Source organism: Eschrichtius robustus, chromosome 11, assembly GCF_028021215.1.
Source record: "Eschrichtius robustus isolate mEscRob2 chromosome 11, mEscRob2.pri, whole genome shotgun sequence".
NCBI lineage: Eukaryota > Metazoa > Chordata > Mammalia > Artiodactyla > Eschrichtiidae > Eschrichtius > Eschrichtius robustus.
Window position 1 is genome coordinate 99,987,993 of NC_090834.1, and position 10,194 is coordinate 99,998,186.

Here is a 10,194-nt window from a genome sequence, read left to right on the forward strand (position 1 = left end):
TTCCGCCACACCTCCGACCCACTTCCGACCCACTGCCCGGTCCAAACATGGCCTTCCCAGGAGCCCCGCCCACTTCCTTACGTGCCCGCTTACGTGCCCGCCTGGAGGAGAGACAGTATAACCGTCCGACTCGTCCCTCCCAAAAGGAAGCCCTTGAAACAATTAGTTCCTCTCTACCGGATACTCAACTCCCTAGTGGACCTCCGGAATTCTAAACTCGTATTGTTCTCGGACAGAGATTTGCCTCACCACTACTGCCAAACTCCCAGTCCTGCGCACCAAAGAGGTCTGACTCTTACGATTCTTTCCCGAGAGGAAATTTGGCAGTCAGTGACTGTTTCCGGGGGGAGCTGAGAAGGTGAGTCTCACTTCCGGCGGAGGGAGGCTTTCTGACCCGGGATGGAGGAGGCGAAGGAGCTGTCCTTGGAGTGGGAGAGACTGCAGTTCGGTGAGTGACCTGCGGTGTCTCCGACCCTCGGCCCTGGCCTAGATACTCCTAACGTTCTCTGGTCAACTCTTTCCCCCGCCGACCCTTTTCCTCCCGAGCCTGGCATCCTCCTCCGGTGCCCTCAGAACCTGTGGGAGCTTCTTAAGAGCCCTCGAACCGCCTCAAACCTTTCCGGGGCCCCCTTGGAGCCTTTACAGATCCCTCAGACTCCTAAGGCCTAGCTGGACCTCGGGTTTTCTCCCTCACCTTTCCGCACCCCACGACCTCTTGGGCCGCTTCCTCACTGTCTTCCTCTGTTCCTGCAGCCCCCGATCCACGCCTGGGCCCGGACTCAGGATGGAGCCCTTCCAGAGAAGCCTGTGCACAGGAGCTCAAAGACTTCTCGCCCGGACCTACCCGAGCCATACTCGCTCTAAAGAGCCTCCCGCGGGGCTTGGCCCTTGGCCCCTCACTCATCAAGGAGCAGCGCTTGGGGGTCTGGTGTGTTGGGGAACCCTTGCAGCCGGGACTGCTCTGGGGGCCAGTGGAAGAGGAGTCTGTCTCCGAGCAGAAGGGCCATGGAGTGAAAACAAAGCAGAAGGAGGTACTGAGGAATAGGGCGTTACCTCTCCATGACTGAAAATTTTGATCAGACGTTTCTTGATAACTTTCCAGTTTGTTAGAAGATGCAGGGTGTTTCAAGAGATAGGAGATGGTTTATGCCCTCTCTCTCAGGGACTGTCTCATCCCCTCACTTGCGGTAGCTGAGGAAGTGCAAAAAGTTATTAAAAGGTGGATTAGTAGATGAGACTTCCCTGGGTCCAGTGGTTAAGACTCCAGCGCTTCCACCGCAGGGGGTGCAAGTTCGATCCCTGGTCGGGGAACTAAGATCCCACAGGCTGCACAGCGCAGCCAAAATGTAAAAAAAAAAAAAAAAAAAGGTGGATTAGTAGAGTGTCAGCAATGACGACGAAAGTCAAGAGCAAAGGTTTTTGGAATTAAAAAGCCATGGGGAGACTTCCCTGGTGGCGCAGTGGTTAAGAATCCACCTGCCAATGCAGAGGACACGGGTTCAATCCTTGGCCTGGGACGATCCCACATGCCGCGGAGCAACTGAGTCCGTGCGCCACAACTACTGAGCCTGCGCTCTGGAGCCGGCAAGCCACAACTACTGAGCCCAGACGCCTAGAGCCCGTTCTCCACAGCAAGAGAAGCCACCCCAATGAGAAGCCCACGCACCACAATGAAGAGTAACCCCTGCTCGCAGCAACTAGAGAAAGTCAGTGCGCAGCAAGGAAGACCCAATGCAGCCAAACATAAATAAATAAAATAAATAAATTTATTTAAAAAAAAAAAAAGCCATGGGATCAAATCCCAGCTTTGTCACATAGCTAGTTAGATGGCATGCCTCGTTTAACTCATACGTAAAATAAAAGAATGGCCGTTTCCTTTATTTTAATTCTCCAGGATTATTTGGAGCAAAAGATTAAAAAGCACCGGTAAAGGATTTCATTGCATAAGTCCTGAAAAACAAATTTAAAGTTGATATACCTCTTACTACTTCTTCTGTTTGGTGTTCACTGAAAGGCAATAATATGTTCAGTTTAGTAATTCACCACACTTTGGGAGGGAGGTGAGGGGACAGTTTTTTGGGCCTTTATTGAATGAAAACTCGAATGGCATAGTCCTATAGAGGCAGACCAGAGACTATTAACCCTCCAGGGGCTTCATCTTAGATCTGTCTCAGGACAGGTTACATCAGGCTTTCTTTTTGTTGTTTGTTTCACCCTGGTCCCCTCAAACACATGGGAGAAAGACTTTTATTGGTTTATTTCAGGACGTGTCACTAGGCCCATGGGGAGATGTGTGTGCTTGTGAGCAGAGTTCAGGCTGGACTAGGTAAGTTACAGGAGAGTATGCAGTGAAGATGCTCTTTTGAGGCTTTCTGTTGTGGCATGGGATGGAACTGGAAGCTGACTTCTGGTTCCCACCCAGGGGTCTTTTGCAGTGAGTGTTCCAAAGGCATGGGATCCTTTAGGACTCAGACTGCCCAGGAGCTGGGGCTTTCAGGGAGGGCCGCTTGAAGGGGATCTCCTGAGCTAGCTCTTGCTCTGCTTTGCAGTTTGGTGCAGCGGGGCAGGCTGGAGGGCGAGGGAAACGTGGCCCCAGTGCGGATCAGCGAGAGGCTCCACCTGCAGGTGTACCGGGTCGTGCTGCCAGGTTTTGAGCTGCTGATGTGGCCCCAGCCTCCCTCGGAGGGCCTGAGCCCCACCCAACCCAGGCTAGAGGAAGAGGCATCCTTGGCTGTGGTGACAGAAGTGGAGTCTGCTGTACAACAGGAAGTGGCCTCCCCTGGGGAGGATGCAGCAGAGCCTTGCACAGGTATGTATCAAATAAATGCTGGCTTCCCCAATTACCACCAAAATAACCTGTTGATAAGACAAAGCAAAGCTTATGGCGTAAGACGGTAAGGGAGAACAGTAGCATTTCTGAAAAGGAAGGGCAAAGCCTGGATATTTATCGAAATTTTGAAGTCTGGTATAAGGTGGATTTTTCAGTGTGGGATGGGGTCAGGGCTCGATCAGTATTGGGTAAGGATCATGACACAGTAGTTTAGGATTTGTGGACACAGCAAGGCTAGAATTTTCAGGTAAGAGGTTCAAAGAGTTTGGGGATGTAAACTGTCATTTGATGCTTTTTATTAAAGAGTGACAAGTCTTTTCTTTGGAATGAACAATATAGTTGACTCTTGAACAACGCGGGGATTAGGGACACTGACCCTCCGGGCAGTTGAAAATCTGAGTATAACTTATGGTTGACCCTCCATATCCAAGGTTTCACATCTGTGGTTTTGCATCTGTGGATTCAACCATGTAGTGCTGTGGTATTTACTGTTGAAAAAAATCCTCGTATAAGTGGACCCGTGCAGTTCAAACCTGTGTTTTTCAAGGGTCAGCTGTATAGATATTTGCAAGTTTTATCTTCCTGAGTTAAGTTTTCTGGAATAGTAAGGTCACATTGACAAAGACAGCAAGTTGTGTATAAGGTTTCCAGTTTTCTTATGTTTTTTCTGTCTGGGCTGGGGCTGGGGATTCCTTTTATTTTCACGTGAGCTAAAGTGAGGAGGTGGTGGTCTCAACTCATCCTAAGTGCATGTCTCCAGAGGGAGAACAAGGGCACTCTGGGATGGCCTTTCTCTAGAAATTATCCAGATGTCTAGACACTGTGGTTCCCAGGAGAGCCTCCCCAGAAGGCACCTGAGACTGGACAGAAAGATAAATAGAGCGTGTGACTCATGTTCCAAGGAAGAGATTGGTGTCATTGCTCCCATTGCAGTTCAGGGGCTGAGGAGGAGAAGACACATATTCCTATAATTTCCTGGTGAGACCACCGTGACCCCCTGCTACAGTCTCTACTAAGCCCAGCACCCCACTCTTGCCTTGCAGATCCTGGTTACCAGTCAACCCCCCGCATCCAGGCAGTGAGCCCTGGACTTAAGCCCCAAATCCAGGACCAGGTTTCCAAGGAGAGCCAGCCACTCGGCCCATTGCCTCAGGATGGCCGTGTAGACGAGGAGGACCCACCCCAGACCCAGATGCCACCTGAATCTCAGAGCAGCTCCACTCCCCAGCAGGGCCCTGAGAGCAGTGAGGCCAGTTCCTCATCTTCTGCCAGGGGCCCCCAGCTGCGTGCTTACCTAGTCAAGAAGTTGCGTAGCCCCAGTGATCAACGGCCACCCAGAGCGAAGACCTCAGAGCCCGGGGCCCGGCAGAGCGGAGAGCAGCAGCACCCTGGCTTCCCCGCATGCTTGCGGAGCACCCCTGGCCCGGTGGGAGGCTCCCCAAAGCGGGGGCGACGGTACCGCTGTGCGGAGTGCGGCAAGGCCTTCCTGCAGCTTTGCCACCTGAAGAAGCATGCGTTCGTGCACACGGGCCACAAGCCCTTCCTTTGCACCGAGTGTGGCAAGAGCTACAGCTCAGAGGAGAGCTTCAAAGCCCACATGCTGGGCCACCGTGGGGTGCGGCCATTCCCCTGCCCTCAGTGCACCAAGGCCTACGGTACCCGGCGAGACCTCAGAGAGCACCAGGTTGTACACTCAGGTGCCCGGCCCTTTGCTTGCGACCAGTGTGGCAAGGCCTTCGCCCGCCGGCCCTCCCTGCGGCTGCATCGCAAGACACACCAGGTGCCGGCGACCCCTGCCCCTTGCCCGTGCCCAGTGTGCGGGCGGCCCCTGGCCAACCAGGGCTCCCTGCGGAACCACATGCGGCTCCACACGGGGGAGAAGCCCTTCCTGTGCCCACACTGCGGCCGGGCGTTCCGCCAGCGGGGCAGCCTGCGTGGGCATCTGCGGCTGCACACAGGGGAGCGCCCTTACCGCTGCCCACACTGTGCTGACGCCTTCCCCCAGCTGCCTGAACTGCGGCGCCACCTCATCTCCCACACCGGGGAGGCCCACCTGTGCCCCGTGTGTGGGAAGGCCCTCCGGGATCCCCACACGCTGCGCGCGCACGAGCGCTTGCACTCAGGCGAGAGGCCCTTCCCGTGCCCCCAGTGCGGCCGTGCTTACACGCTGGCGACCAAGCTGAGGCGCCACCTCAAATCCCACCTGGCTGACAAGCCCTACCGCTGCCCCACCTGTGGCATGGGCTACACTCTCCTCCAAAGCCTCAAGCGGCACCAGCTCAGTCATCAGCCCGGGGCACCCTCCAGCCCACCCTGTGTGCCGTCTGCCACTTCTGAGTCCACCGTGGTGCTCCTGCAGACCGAGCCAGAACTACTGGACACGTGCAGTGAACGGGGCGGATCCCCAGCCCCGGACGTCTTCGAGGTCACCCTTTCCGAGAGCCAGGATAAGTGCTTTGTGGTGCCCGAGGAGCCAGGTCCTGCTCCCAGCCTGGTGCTCATCCATAAGGACATGGGCTTTAGCACCTGGGCAGAAGTGGTGGAGGTGGAGACGGGCACCTGACCACCCTCACCTTCCCTCAGCAGAGCTGTGTATAAAGACTGGTGCTTCTGAGCTTGGGTGTCTGGATCTTTCTCTTTGGGTTCCCTGATAGAGACCAGTCTGTGAGAAGCAGGTCAAGGACTTCCCTTCCTGCTTATGGATGACCACTTTGTTTCCCAAGACTCTTAATAAGGTAAACCACTTCTAGATGTAAGATCTTTTTATCAGCTTCCGGTAGAGCTTGTCCTGCCACCCTCCCTGGGAACTCCTCAAGGTGCTTGTTCTTTAAACGTTGCAGAAGTGACCCTGCCCAGTGAGGCAGCCAGGTCGCAGGCAGCACTATTGCCCTGCTGGGGTGCTTAGTGCTGGAATAGTCACTCCCATCCAGCTCCCTGAAGGACAAGCATTTCTATTTGGAACCAAACGGAATGACTTGTGAAGGTTAAAAGGCCAGAGACACTCAGCTGACAAGTCTCTGAGTCAGGCATTAGATTATTTTGGCAGCTTTTCTCACCACCGAAGGCCTGTGAGGTTGGTTTTTGTTCTGTGCTGAAGGACACCAGACTCACTGGAGGTGGCTAGGGCAGGTCTGCACCCTTCTGTGTATCTGGCCAAAGGCAGCCCTGTTGAGGGAAAGAGCTAGGAATGAACATGTGTTTCATGTTTCATCAGCTGCGGGCCTGGCCTGCCCGAGGTGCTGGAGACGCAGCTGTGGACAAGACAGAGGCAGTGCCCTTTACAGAGCTCAGGTCTACAAGGGGCAAAGAGCAACAGTAAGAGTTTAAAGAGGAGCACTCCCCGGTGCTGTGGATGTGTTTAATGGGATGGGTTAACTTGGGGGCATCAGGGAAGGTGTCCCCAAGCAATTATAATGATAATAAACAGCCTTTGTTGTGGGCCAGTCCTTTATGTGACTTTATTTATATAATCCTCATAGCAATCCTGTGAGATAGTTATGAGGACAGTCAGGAACAGAGAGCTTTAAGTGTCCTGCCCAAGGTGACAGAGCTACTAGGTGGCAGAGCTGAGATTCAAATCCACGTAGTTTAGCACTGGAGTAAGGCTCTTAACCTCCACACTCTAGTGTCCCGCATTTCAGCTGAGACTTGTTGGATGAGGAGGTGCGGGGGAAGGTGGGGATGTGAGGAGCTGCATGTGAAAAAGCCCCATGGTGAGAGCCTGGGTGTGAGCCCTGAGACCAGCGTGGCTGGAGCAGAGAATGAGGGGAGGGGGGCAGGGTCAGGTCACACAGGCCTTGCTTCAAGAGTCTGGACTTTATTCTCAGGACATTGAGGGGCTCTTTGAAGGGTTTTGAGCAGGGGAACGATACGATCAGATTCATGTTGGAAGAGACCACTGGAGAGGATTAGCGGGCAAGGTGCAGTTGTGGGGAAATCAGTTAGGTGGCTGGGAATGGGTGGTAGTGGAAATGCAGTCATTCACCCAACAAATACTGAGCACTTCCCGCATGCTGGTTGTTAGGGGTATAGCAGTAATAACAGCCTCTGCTCTCATGTAGTTACATTCTGGTGTGGCAAGAGCCAATAAACAAATACATGTCAGATGATGGTAAATGCGGTGAAGAAAAGTAATGCAGGGGAGAGGTTGAATGGGGAGTGTGATTTTACAGAGGGCGGTCAGGGAAGGCCTCCAGTAACGTGACAGAGACCTGAACTACGGAGAGGAGTGAGCCAGGCTGATGTCTGCAGAAGGAGCTGGATTCCAGGCAGAGGAAACAGTACCAGCAGAGCCCAGTGAGTTCAAGCAACAGCAAGGAGCAGAGCGCCCAGGGCGGAGCGTGGAGGGAGGTGAGGGCAGGGGCTGTAGGCTGTGGGGAGGGCTTTGGGTGGACATGTTCTCTGGGAGGTAGAAGTGACCAGACTCAAAGACTGAGGGAGAGAGGAAGATCTGACTCCTGCTTTCTGACTTAGCAAGTTAGGTAGCCCTGGGGTGGGAGCGGGACAGCTATGATTTGGGCTGGGAATGGGTTGAGTCGAGGTGCCTGTGGGAGAGATCTCAAGAAGGCAGTGGGAAATGGGCACAACCTGCGGGGAGAGGGGAGGCTCCTCAGGAGAGACTAAATCAGCATCCGATGACACAGGAGAACCTGCAACGTGTAAGTCACAGAAGCTGATGGAAGAGCATCTCAACAAGGAAGAAGAGGGCAACGATGTCCTTTGCTGTCGAGAAGGTTGAAATTTGCCAGTCGCTGGTGAGCTGAGTGAGGGCAGTTGGAAGACAGACTGCATTGCTTTGAGGAGGGGGAGGCAAGAGAGACGGGAACTTACATTCTTGTTCCATCCTCCTTCTGTCCTGTGAAATGGGTGTTGTGCCGCGTGTTTCACAGATGGGGAAACAGGTTCAGAGCAGATTGATAACTGCCGAGACCGCACAATCAGTAAACAGCAGAGCCAGGATTGCGACGTGTCGTGTCCTCTGGCTTCCCAGCACTCAATCTCCATATCATAAGCAGCCCCATGTCTCCTGCTTTGCACTGACTTTAAACCATTCACCCACCCAATGTGAATAACTTCTTGGCAAAGCGTCATTCTGAAACTGTCCAAGGAGAGGGAGGGCAGCAAGAGACGGTGACGATCTGTGGAGAGAAAGGCCACACCATCCAAAGCCTGAAAAACAGCTGCTAATACTAGTTTTGAGTCAGCCAACCCCCTGACTCAGCCTGGTAGGTCCTACTCTTTTCCAGCTCCAGCTTCAGGAGGGTCATTCCAACTCAGGTAACCTCTCAGCTGTGTCTGCCCAGCGTCGTTAGCTAACTTGGGGACATACCCATCGCTTGAGACTGAACAGTGCAGGGAAGTGGGGATGCTTTGGGTTGCTGGGGAGGCCTGCGGACACCCCACAACTGTCCTCATGCCAAAACCCCCTTTGTCACATCCCCACACAGATGGGGGACTTTCCACTGAGACTGTCCCTGTCCCTGGTGATGCAGAGCAGTGTCAGATCAAAGCCAACAAATTCAAAGGCACCTGGTTTGAGCACGTCTGCTCAGCCAGCGCTCATGGCTGAAGTGGGAATGGGCATCGGAGAACATCGTCCAACTTCCTCACGTTACAGATGGGAAAATGGAGGCCGAGAGAGAAGTCACCTACTAAGGCATGAGACCAGTGAGTAGCAGAACCGGGACAGGGCCCAGGTCTTCTGAAACCCACTTTAGTGCCCTTCCAATGAAGATAAAATACAATGACAGTTCTTGGAAAGACTGATCACTGGAATATTTTTTTCATTGAGAAAATATCCCCCCCCAATCAAAATAATTCTTGTGTCATTATAATGTTGAAAGTCCCTTTATTCCCTACTTCTCCTTTCCTCCATCCCCTGATAAAGTCACTTTGAACTGTTTGGTGTATATAGCACTGAATTTGAATGCTGCTTCTTGCTATAGAGCAAAGTTGCAGTGAAAATGTTGCTGGACACCTTTTCACAGATGCACATTTATTTTTAATTGGAGTATAATTGCTTTACGATGTTGTGTTAGTTTCTGCCGCACAGCGAAGTGAATCAGCCATACGCATACACACATCCCCTCCCTCTTGGACCTCCCTCCCCCCCGCCATCCCACCCAACTAGGCCATCACAGAGCACCAAGCTGAGCTCCCTGTGCTGTACAGCAGGTTCCCATTAGCTATCTATTTTACACATGGTAGTGTATTTATGTCAAACCTAATCTCCCAATTCATCCCACCCTCCCTTTCCCCCACTGTGTCCACATGTCCGTTCTCTACATCTGCCTTTCTATTCCTGCCCTGCAAATAGGTTCATCTGTACCATTTTTCTAGATTCCACATATATGCATTAATATACGATATTTGTTTTTCTCTTTCTGACTTCACACAGATGCAAATTTAAATTCACAGGGTGAGGGGACTTCCCTGGCGGTCCAGTGGTTAAGACTCCATGCTTCTATTGCAGGGGGCACGGATTCAATCCCTGTTCGGGGAACTAAGATCCTGCATGCTGCATGGCGAGGCCAAAAACAAACAAACAAACAAAAACCATGCAGTGTGTATAGCTGCTGAGCCAAACGTCAGAAAGTGCAGGAGATAAAGAATCTTTTATCCTGATTTGCAGCTTTAATAGTGTGAAAAAAAATCTTAGAATAAAATTTGATTCATGTTGAGGGACCTTTAAACAATGCAGAGCATCATGGACTAGACAAGTTCAGGTGGGTGTGGATCATGGCTCTGCCCTTAACTAGCTGCATAAACTCAGGCAAGTTTCTTCTCCATGCCTCAGTTTCCTCATCCATAAAATGGGGCTAGCTGTAGTATGTACCTCATCAGTGCTACATACCTGGCACATGGTGAACAATTAATAAGTTGTAGCTGGTTATAATAGTATTGGAATCAGCCCTCTTAACTTGGAAGACAAGCAAGATTGAGGTACATGTTGCCTATAGGTAGTGCTTGTTTGGGCAGGTCAGCATCACTCACAATAGTTTTGTACTTTGGGTGCATGTCCTCTGGGTATACAGTAGTCCCCCTTGCGGCGATGGCCTGAGAGGCAGGAGTCGAGTCCTGGTCCTCGCCCAACTCTCTGTATGACCTTGACCAATTAGCTTCCCAGCTCAGAGGCTCCATTTCCTCACAGTGACATGGGGAAATTGGACCAGATCAGTGGATCCCAATCTCGGCTCCACCGTGAAGCCCTTTTGGTAACTTTTTTTTTCTTCTGTGGGTCCTGTATTTAAAAAAACTTTTTTTATTAAATAGAAACTCATATTTTTGAATCAAAATAGAAAACTGCTGATCAGATTGAGGAAAAAATAAGGTAATTAACCATCTAAAAAGACATAATTTCAGCC

General features: G+C 51.9%; 1 protein-coding gene across 3 annotated transcripts; it reads left to right on the forward strand.

Moving 5' to 3' along the window:
- The first annotated feature begins 138 nt into the window (after positions 1-138).
- ZNF408 (zinc finger protein 408) lies at positions 139-5,444 on the forward strand. Of its 3 annotated transcripts, none has more exons than XM_068555589.1 (5): positions 139-448; positions 754-1,031; positions 2,265-2,326; positions 2,550-2,809; positions 3,874-5,444. In XM_068555589.1, exons 1-5 carry the CDS (start codon positions 400-402, stop codon positions 5,391-5,393), a joined length of 2,169 nt encoding a protein of 722 aa, XP_068411690.1. In that variant the 5' UTR covers positions 139-399; the 3' UTR covers positions 5,394-5,444. The 3 variants fall into 3 exon arrangements, with proteins under 3 accessions (XP_068411690.1, XP_068411693.1, XP_068411692.1); XM_068555592.1 differs by having other exon boundaries at positions 754-928; XM_068555591.1 differs by lacking the exon at positions 2,265-2,326 and having other exon boundaries at positions 754-928.
- The last annotated feature ends 4,750 nt before the right edge of the window (positions 5,445-10,194 follow it).

Coding starts and splice junctions, on each gene's coding strand:
- ZNF408 (XM_068555589.1), top strand. CDS start 400: ATGGAGGAGGCGAAGGAGCTGTCCTTGGAGTGGGAGAGACTGCAGTTC. Junction 449..753: donor GTGGGAGAGACTGCAGTTCG/GTGAGTGACCTG, acceptor CTGTTCCTGCAG/CCCCCGATCCACGCCTGGGC. Junction 2,810..3,873: donor TGCAGCAGAGCCTTGCACAG/GTATGTATCAAA, acceptor CTTGCCTTGCAG/ATCCTGGTTACCAGTCAACC.